The 16,562-nt window shown below is 41.1% G+C and overlaps 1 protein-coding gene and 1 long non-coding RNA gene across 6 annotated transcripts in view; one reads left to right on the top strand and one right to left on the bottom strand.

The window, feature by feature from the left end:
* Window positions 1–16,562, top strand: part of SLC38A4 (solute carrier family 38 member 4) — a 74,432-nt gene that overhangs the window by 37,412 nt on the left and 20,458 nt on the right. For 2 of the 4 annotated variants that reach the window (XM_019514622.1, XM_019514625.1), the window contains 3 exons: window positions 11,180–11,410; window positions 12,660–12,750; window positions 14,121–14,236. In XM_019514622.1, coding sequence (XP_019370167.1) covers window positions 11,292–11,410; window positions 12,660–12,750; window positions 14,121–14,236 — 326 coding nt within the window. In that variant the 5' untranslated portion in view covers window positions 11,180–11,291. Of the gene's footprint in view, window positions 1–4,128; window positions 4,188–9,619; window positions 9,698–11,179; window positions 11,411–12,659; window positions 12,751–14,120; window positions 14,237–16,562 lie in introns of those variants that run through there. The other 2 variants (XM_019514623.1, XM_019514624.1) reach the window with 2 other exon arrangements.
* LOC109295668 overlaps window positions 1–16,562 on the bottom strand; it is a 56,042-nt gene that overhangs the window by 22,311 nt on the left and 17,169 nt on the right. The window contains exons 3-4 of one of the 2 annotated variants that reach the window (XR_002096809.1): window positions 15,072–15,240; window positions 12,780–13,227 (exon numbers count right to left, since the gene is read on the bottom strand). This is a non-coding gene — a long non-coding RNA (uncharacterized LOC109295668). Of the gene's footprint in view, window positions 1–6,472; window positions 6,521–12,779; window positions 13,228–15,071; window positions 15,241–16,562 lie in introns of those variants that run through there. The other variant, XR_002096810.1, reaches the window with a different exon arrangement.

The raw sequence follows: 16,562 nt of genomic DNA, 5'->3' as shown, positions 1-16,562 counted from the left end.
GTGAAGTAGCACCTCCTGATATCTAGCCTAAATCTTCCCTCTACCAGCTTGTGACCGTTATTTCTGGTCACTCCTGGTAGTGCTCGGGGGAACAGGGACTTCCCCAATGCCTGCTGGTTCCCTCTGACTAGTTTATAACAGGCCACTAGATCCCCCCTCAGCCTTGTCTTGTGGAGGCTGAACAGGTTCAGGTCTCGTAGCCTCTCCTCATAAGATATACATGCTCCCAAGGCAGTGTCAAATTCTACGTAGCAACTTACACTGGTTAATATAATTTATGTTAAACTAATTCTTAGGTAAAACAGACCTTATTTAAACAAATACCTGGAACTGTGGAAGACTGTTGTTCTTATGCTTACTCTGGATAAGCATGAATAGGTCTCCCACAGCCATCTCTTAGCCAAGGGGTGGCCAAACTGGCGCAGGCAGCCTCTCTATGTGTCAAATCAGGGAAGGGACAGGTAGCACAGCAGCAGATAAGAGAAGGCAGAAGAAAAAGCAGGAAACTGGGCAGGGGCACAAAATCCAGAGCAGCTTTTCAAGCGGGGGTAGGGGATCAGAGTGACACTTGGAGAGGGTATGGGGCTAATTTGTGACATGCCTGCCAAAAAGGTTGGGATTCCCAGTCCTACCCTCCCCTTGTTTGTGGATCTACTCCTGTCCCTCCCAACAGGTAAGACCTGTTAAAGTCATTTGGAATGTAAGTATCAGGACTATCTGGCCGACTGGTTTTTCCTGAATTAGCACGTTAGCTCCTGGATTTGGAGTGTTACTTAAGTACCAAGAAGCTGTTAAAGATTCACAGAAGTTTAGGGCTAAAAGGGACCTCATGAGATCATTGTGCCCAGCTTCCCTGCTCTAGGCAGGAAAGACTGCTCGGGTCGAATAACCCCAGCAAGGTGTGTGTCCAGTCTACTTTTGAAGACCTCCAGGGTAGGTGCCTGCACCACCCCCACTGGCAGTCTATTCCAGAGTCTGGACACGTGAACCATGAAGAAGTTTTTCCTTATATCCAGTCTGAAACCTTCTTCTAGAAGTTTATGACCGTTGGTCCTGGTTTTCCCCTGAGGTGCTTTGCTGTTTGGTGTTTACTTTGTTTGTTTCAGTAGCTCTATGAAATGGAAATAGGCTTTTTAATCAGGCAGGCCAACCCTACTATGGCCAAGAGGCATTCTTCTCAGTCCTTCTAATTTGGCTACAAATAGGAGATTGCAGCACATTGCTAAATGGTAAACTCACATTCTTGGTATTTGAAAGGTAAATGAAAGCTAATCTTCATATTTTTGTTTGTTTCTGTTGTTCAAATCAGGTTCCAAATATGAATGAAAAATTTTTACAGCTGCTGCTAATTTGTTACTACATCTCTGCCTTAATCCCCCTGCCATTTTTTTATGGTTTTCAATCACATTTCCATTTGTTTAACAAATGTTTTTCTGTCCCCTGTTGCTCACTGAGACAGCCACACAAACACGAGGGCAAATGATGAAACTGACTGTGCCCGGAGTTCTGTCAAGCATACTAAGCAAGCAAACTGAAAAATAGGGGTTGCTTTTTTTCCTTTCAGTTACCGTAACCTTTGGCCTTACTTCTAGCAATAGTAGGTATAATATTTTGCAGCAAATCAGTGATTGGGGCCTATTTAAATTTAAAAACACCCACCTGTTTCAGACAGGTGTTCAATGTGCTTTTTATTTGTATGACTCAGTTCTCACCCCTGAAAATGTAATCAATCACAAATGGGACTGAAAAAGAAAATAAGAATTCAATTTTGTAAAATACTTAATTCAACATTATGACAAGACTCAGGTTCAGGTATTTTGAATTTTTTCATAAAGTGCCACAAAAAGGCCCACAACCCACACACATGCACCCTTTCAGAGTACAGTAGTTAAGTGGCAAAGCCAACACAGGCTGTTAGAGACCCAGCTCAAGTCCATGCACTGCCTGTTTTGGTGCAGTGCCTCAACCACTAGGTTATTGTGGGTTGGGTAGATTGTGACTGGAAGTGCCATCCTGCACCTGAGACACCTGATGAAATTTACACTGGAACTAGTAATGGTTCCAGCTGTGGTTTAGCTTTGATGAACCATTACCTTTTGGAAAAAAAGCATTCTGCTGAAAAAAATTCCTACCCAGCTCTAAATATGAGTGAGTGGATTTACATCCATTGCCAGACAACTTTATTCATGGTAAAGTGAAATAATACATAAAATGTTAATATAATATTTTAATTACTTTGCTTGCACTCATCTCAATCATGCAGTCCGAGTGTTGATCACTACATCCACAAGTTTTTTAAAGAAGCATTAAATTGACAAAAAGGGACTCAACTCTGAAGGGCTAGGGACAAGTTACACATAAACTGGATTAAGTGATCAGAAACCAGTTGAAACCTGTAACAAAACAGAAGTTCAGTGCACATAAATTGCTTTCAAAATGGCCAAAACCAGTTTAAGATAAACTTTGTTGGATGTAGTATCAGGCTTAACTGATTTAGATCAAGCTGGTTGATGGAACTTCTGTCCTAGATCTCCTCCCAATTCAAGTTAACTCAGTCCCCCAGCATCCCAGGGTGCTTTGCAGCCCTGGCTATGCTGTGCCATCTGCTCCAGCAGAGTAGTGTCTGCCCCACCCTTCTGCTCCCTGGCCAGAGCAATATCACTGCTCCGGCTGGCAGAGAAGGGTAGGGGGGAGCCCTAGCACCAGACCCCAGCTGGGGTCTGCCTGGTGGGGAGAAAGGGAGGAAGGAAGCCCTCCGAGCCTTTTGTCCCCCTCCCTGCCCGAGCCTCTGAAGGCTTATCCCTCCCTTCCCCCCAACCTCCAGGCGTGGCTGGTGCCTCCTGAGTCTCATGGGGTGCACAATTTGTGGGTGGTCCCAGGGCCAGGCCAGAAGCCCCATATCCATTTCTATATTTCTGTGCCACGGCTTAGTGCCACCCCCCAACATGCCGCTGGCCTGTATGGCAAAAAAACTGCCCTGTCCTTAGCGGTGCTGAGTCAGGGACCAATCTCAGGGGGAGCGTGCCACCCCCCTCCCCCATACTCCCCCTACCAGTTGCCTGTGCCAACCTCCCACCCCCTGCCAGGCAGATCCTAGCTGGGGTCTGTGCAGGCCAGGGTGGAAATTTAAACACCCCCTTCACATACGCAGCCAGCTGGGTTGGGCCAAGTGCTTGCCACACCTCCCCTCTCCCCTCAAGCAGGGAGGGAGAAAAAACCTCTGAGGGCCCTTGCAGTTTCCCTCCCTTCTCTTATCAGTGGCTGGTGGACTGGGAGACATGCTCTTTCGCCACCCAGCTGCTGGTATGGGCCACTGCAGGGGTCTGGCTGCCTTTCCTGTTTTAAAAGTGAATTTCTGTTCACTTGCTTATTGATTCAATTTACACACTGAATCAATTCAGCCTTGGGCTTTTTGACTGTCAGTACTTAGCCAAGGTGCATAACTGCAGTATCAAAAGTATAAACTTCTTCATAAGGATACATTTCAATTAAGTAATATTTACCACATGCCGTATATAGTTCATTAGAAATAGTAGACTAAATCATTTCAACAGCCCCTTGCGGTAAGTAATTACAGTATATGCCATCATATTTTTTTAGACAGGGAAATTTAAGTCACAGACAGGCTATCCAGTATGTCTAATAGCACATGCCAATGTCACCATCCTGTCTGGGTAGAGATTGCTAGAGCTAAAGTCAATGGCAGAAATAAGACCTTCAGGCTGTAAGTTCATGATTAGTGCTTTTGTGTTACCATAAGTTTGAGGATGATAATAAACAGAGTTTTCAAATTCTTTATCTCTTGAAAATCAAAATTAGCAAAAATCATCCTGACTGAATGACACAAGTCCAGGCAAAACTGTCTGCACTTGTGTGTCTTGTAATAGTGCTAAGCTTAGAAAAAAATAGCTCTGGTGACTGTGAAGTTTGCCCTCATTTTTCACCAGGAAACTGATTTACCTGTTTTTTTCTTTTTTTCTTTTTTTTTTTTAAGATCTGACGCAAGTTTGTCAAAGGGAGGTGTTGGGGTGTAGTTGCTGTTGATTGGTTCATCTGATACACTCCCATTTGTCTTTAAATCATTCTCCAGCTCCAGAAAGTCTCATATGAGCACATTTTCTGTTACAGGTGCAATTCCTAAAAGATACTTTCTGCTTAGAAAGCAAGATTACCTGTTTGACCTGGAGGTAAACCTAAAAAATGTATCTTTGCAAAACTTACTAGTTTTATCTTATACTACTTCTACTTAATATATGTTTAAGCTGAAGAATTAGAAAAAATAACCCTGTGAAAGTGTTCTTCATTCATTAGTACAGGTAAACGAAATGTGAAAGACTGGCAGTTAAGATTGGCTATAGTTGTAATTTGCATTCATAGGTATGTTTGTTTTTATATCAGGCAGAAATTCAGTCTGTGTTCTGGGCAGAAAATCAAAGTCTAAGCAAGTAGAAAAGTAGCAGGAAGTTTCCAAATTTGACCAGATAATTAGGAATGATATGCTTGTGTTCGTTTGGAGCCTTTGGCTAACTGTTGAGAATTTTTATCAAAACTCTTGATTTATTTGGCTAACATTCAAGAAAGTAAATGAATTTGTGAAAGCAAGTTGTGCATTTTAGTTGTTGATTTGCCTAAATATCACAACTAGGGCTTTTTCTTTCAAACTGCTGTAGAAACGTTAGTTCTTTAAATTGACTGCCCTGGAGACTTAGAAATAAGAAAATCTGCTAAAGCAGATATAGTGATGGGGCAAGTCACCTTGTACATTGTAAAATGCATAAAATGTAAGTTAGTTTTATCTTGTTTTATTTGCTTGTCTGATAAACCAAAACTCATACTGAATTTAACTCAATACATTTTCTGAAAGCATTTTAGAAAAGTATATCCTGCTCTAAGGCAGAGTAAATGAACAAGACAATTTGAGAAAAATGGTACTTCACTAGGATGCATAATTTCTCCAGAAGGAGGAAGAAGTATTCTTTTACATCCAGTGTTTCCACATTAATGCTGGTATACAAAAAGAAAAAAAATCCTTTCCTTACAATTAAACTAAACTGGAGGAAGCATAAAGGAAGGCATGGTATAGCTGAATTTAAAGGAAATAATTAATCTAATGGATAGACAACCGGTAGGGGATGCACAGGGGTTCCCCTGATGGAACCGACAGCCAACACTGATGCTGTCGGCAGGGCTGGTGCCTCCCTGACAGGGCCGTGGCTGTCGGCAGCTTCTGCAGGTGCCCCACCAGATTCAGGAGGCACCAGTCACTCATGATCTAATGGGCTTTATCTTACGTGTAAGCATAAGGATGAAATGGCAGCAATCATAATTAAGAGAAAGGAGGTGTATACAGAATTCAGAGTTGTTCCATATTTGTGTCTGCACTTTTAATTTGACTTTGTAAAAGAAAAGAGATTAGCAAAATCCTAAAGGGGCAAAAAGAAAGATGGAAGTTCTGAAAACGGAGCCTTGAAAGTATTTGCATGTCTTAAATGCATTAGCCTTGAAGCTTTGGAAGTCTTAGCCTGCCTAATCCAAAATTCTGATCCCCAAAATCCTCACTCACCTGCCACCTAATAACAGAAGTACCTAAGCTCCAAAGATGCTTTCACTCTTCATTTTGGTGAAGTTTCTCAGGCATCTTGAGTTGTTCCTCTGCACCTGACTAGAACTGCCCCGATCTTGACAGGACTGAGCAGCTCAGCAGCTAGCCCATGCCTAAGCCTGCCTCACATGCAGGAACTAAGTATTCCTCTCCCTAAATTGCTTGAAGGGCTTAATCTAGCAGAGATTGTCAAATACATCTAATATGCAACCAACAGCATTGGGCTTCACATAAAATGCAGCTGCAGCCACCGTTTTCTTTTAAAGCGTGTCTAAAAGAGGAGATGCAAATTGAGATCTTTTCTTTGATTAACAAAAATCTAGGGTTAGCCCAGGAAGTAGAAATCCCAGGATCAATTCCATAATAAACCAGAGGGGATTCAAACCTAAATTTTCCAAAAGACTGGTCTAGAGGTAGATGGAGGGGAACACTCTGTTGCACAGCTGAAACCGTGATTGGGCAGCGAAGAACTAAAGATGTATTATGCTAGAGTAGGGCCAATCAGTAACCATCAGCTTCCTGATTTGGCCCATGTTCCCTGTTCTGCTTTTCACTGTGGTTGCACTGATCCTTTCCAACTGTTCCAGCATTCCTGTTCTGGCTGAAGGGCTGCTCTCCTCCACACTGCAGCCTCTGGTCACTGTTGCTGCTAAATCAGCTGCTCAAAATGTTCACTCACCATGCCTGTCAGCAGCATATGTTTTGGCTGAGGCTGTATTATGGAGATGAGAGAGTACAGAGATGGGCCAGAGGGGAATGGTGGTCCATGGCACTGTTGTGTCTCAAGCTGTAGGGTGTTGTGGTTATAAGTTGCCAACCCCTGAGCTAGAGAAAGTGCAAAAGGAAGCGTGACTATAGCCTTGCACTCACCTGGGATGGAGAAATACTGACTTCCAATATCTCCTTCTGGGATGGTGTCTGTAAAATAGATTGTATAATGTAAAATAAAGTGCAAGATTTCAGTAAGTATGACAAAAGCCCAGAGTAAGGAGAACTCAGAATAATGTCATTTCCAATATTTTCCTCTTTACAATTTTCAACTAAGCACTCACATAACTGTGCAGAGATGAAGTCCTTCTCACTGAAGCCTTCTCCTGTGAGTAGTCATGCACATTACACAATGGATTTGTATAAGATAGTTTGGATAGTGATGATCAGGCAGGGGTTTGGACTAGATGACCGGTGGAGGTCCCTTTTAACCCTACTTCTATACGAGTCTATGTCCTCAGTAACTTGGGGTTAGTAAGTGTTTTCCCCAAACCTGAGATTTCTCACAAGCCCGGAGTGTCTCATATTTGGGTTTGCAAGATGGGCCAAGGAGAAATGGATTTCAAAAAGTTAAGGGCTTTGTTCTCTAGATCAGGGGTGGGCAAAATATAGTGTGCCCGCCAACTGACTGGATCCGGCCTGCAGCTGCCCCCATGGTGCTCCACATGAAGCCAAGCCCCACCCGCTCCTGCAGGGCAGCCCATGCTGTGCTCTTGCTGGTCCGGGCCCTGGCCAGCATGCAGCTTCTGGCGGAGCTGTTCCCAGTGCTGCTGCAGCTGGCCAGGTGTTCCTCTACTCCCCTCACCTCCAGTGGGAGCTGCCAGGCTGAAGCTTTCTCTCCGCCTGCCTGCCCAGGGCAGTGCAACAGGGGCAGGAGAAGGAAGAGGAGTGCCCACTGAAGATGAGGAGAGCACATCTGCACCAGACTGGCTGCAGCCACACTGGAAACAGCCCTGCTGGAAGCTGCGTATTGTCTGGGGCCTGGCCCGACAGCTATTCTGCTCCCCTTGCCTCCGCCTGCAGCTACTACTGCTGCTCCTGCTCCTGCCATGCCACACCGGGCAGGCAGGTGGGGTGGAAGCTTTAGCTGGGCAGCTCCTGCTCAGTGCATTCAGCTCTAGCTCCCACCTGCCTTCTACCTGCTCCACCCACCTGTTGTGATGAGCAGCCATCTGCAGGTGGGCAGAGTGGGTGGAAGGTGGCCTGAAGCCAGAGCTCCATGAGCTGGGCAGGAACCACCCAGCTGAGGCTTCCCACCTGTCTGATCCACAGCCAGCATGCACAGCTTCCAGTGGGGATGTTCCTGGTGTGGCAGCAGTCGGCCGGGTGCTGCTGTGCACCCTGCACCTCCCACCAGCTGGCTGCAGCCCTGCTGGGAACAGCCACACCAGAAGCTGCATGCTGGCCGAGTCCCAGGCTGGGGCCAAGATCAGGGCTGGGGCTGTGGGGGCCGGGGCTAGCGGGTGTGGATGCGAGCACGATATGGCCATGCAGAGCACTGTGGGGGCAGCCACCAACTAGGAGAGCTCTGCTGCATGCACCCCCTACCTCCCCTCACCCCTGGCTGGCTCCCAGGCAGCCCCCTCCCACACATGTGCATGCTTCCTCCACACACCCCCATACACCCCCCAGCACTCCCTCCCTCTCCTCACCCCCAGAAGGCTACAGACAGTCCCCTCTTCCCCACACACATGCACACATGCCCCTTCCACACACCCCATACAGCCCTTCTTCCCCTGCATGGGGCAGGACATGCAGGGAGCAGATAATACCTGTCCTGCTCCTGAACACTGTTCCCCACCCATGAAGCCCCATAGGGAGTTTTGGCGAGTTGCTGGGGATGGAATTGCTGACCCGGTCCACAGCAGCTCATCAAAACTCTCTTTCTGGCCTGTAGGTCTAAATAATTGCCCGCTCCTGCTCTAGATGCTGATGAAGGTCAATGGAGCTGCCTGGTCAAACACTGCACTCATTAGCAAGTGCTTGAAGGACTTGAACATAAAACCAATTGTGGTTCTACACCAGTAGTTCTCAACCTATTTAGACTCTAGGCACCCCTCAATGGACTCCTTAGAAAATGCCAGCTCCTAGTTTTTCACTTGTTTTTTGACTATGGAAGAATAATAGAGCAATTCTTCTGTTGCAAAGAACTCAGGAAGACCACAACAGCTCAGAATGGCTTTTAATACTATGGATTTGCATTCACAGGTATGTTTGTTTTTATATCAGGCAGAAATTCAGTCTGCGTTCTGGGCAGAAAATCAAAGTCTAAGCAAGTAGAAAAGTAGCAGGAAGTTTCTAAAATTGACCAGATAATTAGGAATGATATGCTTGTGTTCTTTTGGAGCCTTTGGCTAACTGTTGAGAATTTTTATCAAAACTCTTGATTTATTTGGCTAACATTCAAGAAAGTAAATGAATTTGTGAAAGTAAGTTGTGCATTTTAGTTGCATTTTGAAATCTCAGGGTTTATCTTCTGAATCATGTTTGCACACTTAACAGTGCTAACATTGCATGGCACCCTGTAGCACCCTTGGAAGGATCTTCAGGCACCGCAGCATGCCATGGTACCTTGGTTGAGAATCGTTTTTTACACCAAAGGCCTGATCCTGCAAACATTCATGGACACAATTATAATCCATTCAGACTACATGCACACAGGCTGGCTCAGATTTTGTGTTGGTACTTATGCCCTAAGACATATTTCTGTCACTTTCTTCCTTCTTTTCCATATATAGTACAGGCTGTCCAGTATCACACAGAATTTCTCTCAGCTTAATCCATCAGTAAATTAATTCATGGCAACATTTTTGCTACATTGTTTCCTCACCCTTCAACTAAGAAAATGCATGTATTGAAATGATACTTGTTGGAAGAAGATTTTTGTAACAAGCATTTTTATTGTGCACAATGGGGATTTTCTTAGGGATGATCTTGCTTTGAGCAGGGGGTTGGACTAGACCTCCTGAGGTCCCTTCCAACGCTAAGTTTCTGTGATTCCTTATCATAGAGGTTTTGGTGGGAAGTTTTGGATCACTTAGTCTGATTTGTCTAATTTTTAGCTACAGATTAAAAATAAACATTTGGAACCTGTGTCAACCTGGTTCCCATAGGGGAAAATATCTGGTTTTAGAGATACTGCTATGAATGAATATGCCCTTGTGTCAGAAAGGACCCAGTTCTTTAATTTCTTCAATGAGAGGACAGAATCTGGCCCTTGGAATTCAAGCCTGCCTGGCTCTCTCTGACCCAATGCCAGATTCATTAATCAGTCTCAGTTTCAGTGCTGGAGAAGTGGCAGAAAGGAATAAACAGCAGCTAACTCAGGTAGGAAATTGCATAAAACAGTGTGATATTCCTTAGCTTTCAGTTGTTATATCAAGACTATTATTTCCAGGAAAAAATCAAGTCATTTACTGTAGTTTTTGACAGAAGGTGAGTCCTAGCTTCCCATGCTGGTGTTTAAAGTTTACATTTGCATGGTCTGTACGTGAACTGTTATGTTGTGCTGCTATAAATAAACTGGAGACTCTACACTAGTTTGGGCATGGCATGTTTATGGCAACATAGAGTAATAAAGTTTCAGTAATCAGCTAAACATTCTGGAATGCAAAACCTGGAGAGTTTGTAATGAGTAATTGCAGTGTTGGAGCTAGAATGAAGAAAAAATAGAAAATATTTGTTGCACTGTGTTTTTAAATACTGTTTTTTATTATACAGCATTTATGTGCATTTAACTGGAGTTTTAAGAATACAATATTTACTTTTCTAGTAAATAGTTCAACTCAGGACCTATGTACTAGACCCAATTACTGTGCTGTACTGGAAGGTAAAATGTAAAAAGTCTAAAGTATGCAGCTGTATACTCAGTTGTTGGTAGCAAGCTTTATGCCCAGTCAACCTGGATACCTGGCCCAGTAATTTCTTCATTTTGTTTCCTTATCTGTGAAATAGGAATACCCTGGAAAATCTCTCTGAGCAATTAAAAAGTGCCCTATGAATGCATAGTACTGGTGTTTTATTATTAAACATGGGAATAAGGAACAGCTATAAAAGTTACTTTGTAATTTAGGATTATCTAAGAAAATGTAGATGCAGATAAATCAGTAAAGGCAAATCCTCATAAAAATAAGTAAGATCTCTCTTAATTCTATGCTTTATGTTGGTCCATTTTTAGATGATTATTTAGATGGCTTAAAAAGTTAAAGACCCCCTGTGATGAGAGCCCACTATATCAATAGTTTGATGCTAAACTGTGTAGATATGTAAAAAAATGTACCTTTCTAGAAGTTTTGATAAATGCATTTTAAAGTCAGATGGGCGGGGGTAAAATACATTTCCTGTTACTTTCTCAATGTGTAGCAATAATTAACTAGCAATAAATGTTTCAAGAATTATTCTTCAGAGAAGCCACTTCATTGCAACATCCACTATGATGCTTAGAAAAATGAAAATACTGTTGTATTTAATCTCAGATAAAGGGGGGCCTTTTAATAATTATGCAGAATATCCTTCTATGCTAATTATTTGACCATATTCCACATACACACATCCCTATTTTATTAACCTAAAGGAAGCTGGAAGCTTTTTATATATCATTGGCTTCTGATTTCCTACCATTTTGAGACAAGCAGAGAGGACAGTGGCAATATAAAGGAGCATTGTGCTTGTATTTATCCAGAATTTTCTCAGTCCGCAGCAGTTTCCTCTCTTAATGTTATTACAAAGAACAAACACAAACTAGTCATTCACACTCATTTGTCTAATTTGAGGAAAACACTAATGAGTTCTTTTGTATTTTGTTTGCAGAACAGAGTGTTCTGAAAGTCAACACATTCTGGAGGGAACCTCTAAGCAGAAGGTGCAGTACTGTTTACCCTGAAGAAGCTTGAGTGTGTGCTGGAAAGTGCTGACAGCTCAAATGGATCGCATGGAACTGCAAAAAGTCAACATCGAACTTGATGATGAAAGCAATAGTGGAGAAAGCATTGGAGACAGCTACACTGAAACAGGAGATTCAGAAAAGGCTACTATTAGCAGGTATGCATTTAAATGTTCTTATAGGAAAGCTAAAATGAAGTAATCAGAGACTTATTAGGTGACATATTTAAATCAGTAAAATGGTTTCATGAGTATTGCCCCATCACTGTATTCTTTGGCATGACTGGAATAGAACAGTCTGGCTAGAATAGCTGGGATAGTCCAATGATGAGATGCGTTGGCAGGGTTTGTAGGGACATTTGCCAGTTTTGATTCCATACCTCATGACTCTGAACCCAGGCTGTTCAATTTCATAATAGTTCAATTCACCTTATTAATGTGAATATCTATAAATGGGGAATTGCAGCAATATTTTTACCTAAATATAAATTTTTTCACTTGGAATTGTTTGTTTACAGTTTGTGTGTTCACGTGTCTTTTAGTTTAAAAACAACTAGTTTAAGACTAAGTTCAAGACAAAGTAATGACCCCATTAAGCATGCAATTAAGAATCGAGTTTTTTATACTGGAAAGTTTTTCTGAAGCAAAACTCCCATGAAAGTCAGTAGCAGTGGTGGGTACTGATCAGCAGTAAAAATCAACCCATTTTTCAGGTGCTTAAATATAGAGTTAGGAGTATAACTTTGGGAACCACAGTTAAATATGTTATCCATTGTTTTTAGGTGATATGCCTGGCTCCAGAATTCAGTTTAACACTTAAAAGAAAATCATAGTTTCTAATTGACGCCAGAACGTGACCCAGATCAAACTTCAGGTCTAGATCCAAACATTTTTGGATAAATAAAAGCAATTAAGGTTTGGTTGAGAGTTGAAAAAAGTGCATTTTAAGGATGGATTTGAAATGAAAAGAGTATTGCTTGCTGGATGGGGTTTCTGAACGCAATCCAGATATATGTGATTTAATGGAACAAGGCATGAAAGAATGTAAATAAAAGTGCCAAGGTGTAAGATTCTGGGAAAGCAGCAAAGAACAGAGAAGGTGAGAGATGCATTCAGGTCCACAGCCTTACTTGTAGCTTAAATATTCCTAAAGCTAAACATAACATTCATTCTTAAGCAAAACTCTAAGCACCATATTCAGTTTAAATCATGTGCTTCCTTAAGCAACATTTCCAAAGATTCCAGGGGCGTTTTGTTTGAATAAATGCTAAATAAAAACTGAGTAAGGATTTCTTAATTCAAATCTTAATTCAGCAGAAGACTTTCCACTAATTTCAGTGGAAATTAGCATCTAGTGCATTAAAAAGTTAGTCACTGTTTTCTCATTTTGCAATTTCTTTGTATTCAGTCAATTTGCTAATGATTATGCAGAAAGTCAGAAGTTCCTTACAAATGGATATCTGGAAAAAAAGAAATTGGAAGACTATAAAGAAGAATATGTAAGTTTATTGTTAGTTTTTAAGTAATAGAAACATGAATATTGGGAAATAAAAATAGTCTAGCTGAGTCTCTGCAAAAGTTATTTTGAAAGTTATATTGAAAAATGTTATTCTAAACCATATTCTGTCTACTCAGTTTACTTCTGTTTTCAAAAGCAGGTTATATATGTTTTTATGCATAGTATGGCATCATGTGTCACTGGAAGTACTATGTGTGTCTCTACTCTGATTATAAAAATGATATGAGGTTCCATGTTTAACACACACAAATGATTTCTTAATGAAACCTGCTCTATTTACAAGTACACAGATGTTTTTGAACTCTCAGCCTTAAAGATTCCTTTGTCCATATTCTCCATATTTGTCCTCAACTCCATCTTTGCAATCCCATTGTCCCAGAAGTTGTAACTGTCAGTCATCAGCGAGTTTGCACGTGTTACCGAGGATAGTGTTTGGTCCATGGGAACTCTGTTACTGCTGATGGCAGAGAAGAAAATAACCCAGTTTGATTGTCAATAGTTAGAGAAAAATCTTGTAAATTGAGCAAACAAACCTGGACCATTCCTTTCTTAGAGTCGCATTTCAGCGTACAACCAAACTATAATGCATCCTGCTTAAAACAGTGGGGCCAGATGTGATCAGCTTTACACAAATCAGAGGCTTCAGTCATGCAAATACACATATTTAACTTTATGCACCATGGGCCACCCCTTGAGCTATTAGGAAATTCTCCCATGCGCAGAGTTAAGGATGTGTCTAAGCATTTGCAGGATCAGGGTCTTAGACTAAAACATCTTTAAGGTGGACTGTTTCTGCATCTGGCTTTTTACAGTCCCCAGCATATTGCTATCTTGATAAAGGGCTCTGGGCCTCAGGGTAATATAAATATTAAATAATTCCAGGACTCTACTGAAATCAGTGGAGTTCCTTAACTAGTATAACAGCATGAAGCACTGTTTTTTTCTGCTGTTGTGTCTTGATACTTATCTTCATTCAAAGTTTATACTTAAGGCTATTACAAGCCAAAAAAAAAGCCAGTTAATTGAAAATGTCATTTTTGGTGAGTAATTATAAACATTACTTGCAGTTTTTATCTCATTCATTATTATGGATATCATTTTCCACTTGCTTTGGAGATAAAAAGAGCAATGGTGCTGCTGCTGCAACTATTTATTCTTATGACTAGTACTTGAAGTGAAGGGGAATTCATCTGACAGTAAACATTCTCAGGATCAAGCACGTGGGAAGACTATCTACATCACTCAAAATGACACTTGAGGGTTAAAAACGGCAACTAAGAAAACAGCAGTTTTACACTGCCATCATTAAAGCACAAATTAATTGCCATTTTCTTTTGTTGTTTCCAACAGCATCCAGGAACTGCGTCCTTTGGAATGTCCGCGTTTAACTTGAGCAATGCCATCATGGGCAGTGGCATCTTAGGGCTGTCATATGCCATGGCCAACACTGGAATTATACTGTTTGTGTAAGTCAATGAAAGGGGGTTCAAAGGTAGAGCAGAAGATAATTAGGACGTCAAAGCTAAGGCTTCTGTGGTTGAATAAAAATGTCTGAGAACACATTCTGTGGTTAAAGATATCTGTGAAGTCTCCACCATTGGAAACATTTAAATTGCATTGCAAAAATCTGTCTAATGCTGATAAAACTCTAATTTCAGCTATGTTTTCAGTTAGACTGTCTTGTGTGAATTCATACTGTCCAGTAAATGCCAGATTGGAAGGACAGCTAACTTCCCCTAAAATAACAGCAGCAACAGTCTCACTATTTCAGTCCAGGCAGTTCCACAAAAGCAATACATTATGCACTGAATTATAAACATATAAACACTATATAGAAATGGAGGCAGAAAACCCACTGGTCATATAGACGTGGAATACATTTTCAGCTCCAGCCAGTTTTGAATAAAAAAGCAGCTACAGATTTATTGAGACTCAGTGTTAACCACTCCTTCAAATCTATTTGTAGCCATGTGCTACTACAGATGACAGCAGTGGCATGTAGATGACATACAGTATCTATACAGGATATGTTTTGATAGACAGCAGCAAATGTCTGCATGCAGTTTTTAATCTATGTTCAACCCTATCAAGGTTGAGAGGGAACATTCTGAAGAACTATTCCACTTCAATAAGTGGCTTTAGTTTTATAATCCAGTTATTGGCTTCAGTCCTCTTTGTTTAGAAAAAGGCCTAGCATGCTGCATAAGCCATTATTTTACATCACTGAAGACAAGTACACCTTCAAATCAGTTTGCAGAGCTTTTTCTGTGCCTGTTCCCTTAATTTTTTTAAATTACATACCAAAAACTCAGAAAGCTTGCTTTGAAATGTTGTGCTGAGGCTGAAGTTGTTAATGGCATTTCCTGTTTTTGCCTGTAGAATCATTCCTCAGAATTAATTTTGGACGCAACTGCTACCAGTTCAGCACCTTCAAATAGGGGGTTAAATACCTTAGAGATAGCAAATGAACCTGCAAAAGTAAAAACTGCTTATTAAAATGAATACTTTAGTACTGAGAAACTTCAAAAAGCATTTTAAGAACTCTAAACTTGAATCCAGAAAACTATCTCAGTAGTATTGGGCAAAAAAGCCACTGTATATGAGCCCAAGCTAGAAAAAAAAATCCATTACACTGTAAATCCATACTGTTCAGGTTCAGCATATTCATAACTGTGGCTACAAAAAAAATCAAATTTAATATATGCACAGTGACGTAAGCCCAGTTATGTTAAAATTTATTGGCAGCCATCAAACAAAATGTCAGGCTTTGCCTGAGGTAACATTTAAGCAGAGCAATAGTGTTCTGTATATTAAAGACAAACATAAACCCCTTTCTCCACCCAGCTGCTCATTTATTTTCCTGTCATAGTTTCATACTTTGTGGATGAGAACATTCTTCTCCTCATGGGATAAAGTCTTATTTAAAAGTGGAGAACTATGTGGAGGATATGGTTACTTTGATGGCATGCGTATGTTTGCTATACATTCTTCTGTTTTTATAGAGCATGACTTCAGCTTTTAATGGAACTGAAAAAGTCCATTTGTTAAGAGAAAAAAAATGAACTAATTTTAATTCAGATAATATTTTACTGTGTTCTCAGATGGCCCTAATTCTCTCTTTTTGGGAGATTTTTCATAGACAGGGAAAGGAAGGCTCCTATAACTAAGCAAATGTATTCTTCCCTTGTGGGGAATAGATTCGCAGCTGTACTGGGGAGACATGGGCCTTGCAATTCAACAGCAATAGAAAATTTACTGGGAACTTTGCTCCCAACCCCGTACAGATCCCAAGGGAACCTGACAGTACACAGGCACCTTATAATCCTGCTTTCTTCTTGCAGTATAGCTAATTTAAGAGCTTTCTATCAGTGGTTTGTTATCTGTATTAAACCCATATGGCAACAATCTCATTTTAACAGAAATCTGCTAGTTAACAGCTGTGTAGTTTCCTAGCCTCAGAACAGCATTCTAATACATCTCCAAAAATCTCTGGCAGGCTGAAGGAAGAATGGTATGACAAGAGGGTATACTGCCCAGAGGAAAATGCCTTAAAGTATTAGTTTCTTGGGCCAGTAGTTCACAAAGATAGTGACCACTGAAATAATATAAAATTGTAATTGAATCTGAAAGAAGCAAGATGATAATTAGGATTAAATCTGTTTGAACACCACTAAATGATAGCATACCAGAGAGTGGCTGCTAGAAAGCAAGATTTCCAATGTCGTATGATGTCATGCTCGATACTAGCTTTATGAAATATCTCCTAAAAAATAAATAGGCTTTTAAAGTTAG

The sequence above is a fragment of the Gavialis gangeticus genome, unplaced genomic scaffold (genome assembly GCF_001723915.1).
Source record: "Gavialis gangeticus isolate Ggan-Ray unplaced genomic scaffold, GavGan_comp1, whole genome shotgun sequence".
NCBI lineage: Eukaryota > Metazoa > Chordata > Crocodylia > Gavialidae > Gavialis > Gavialis gangeticus.
This window is presented reverse-complemented; position numbering and strand designations above follow the sequence as displayed.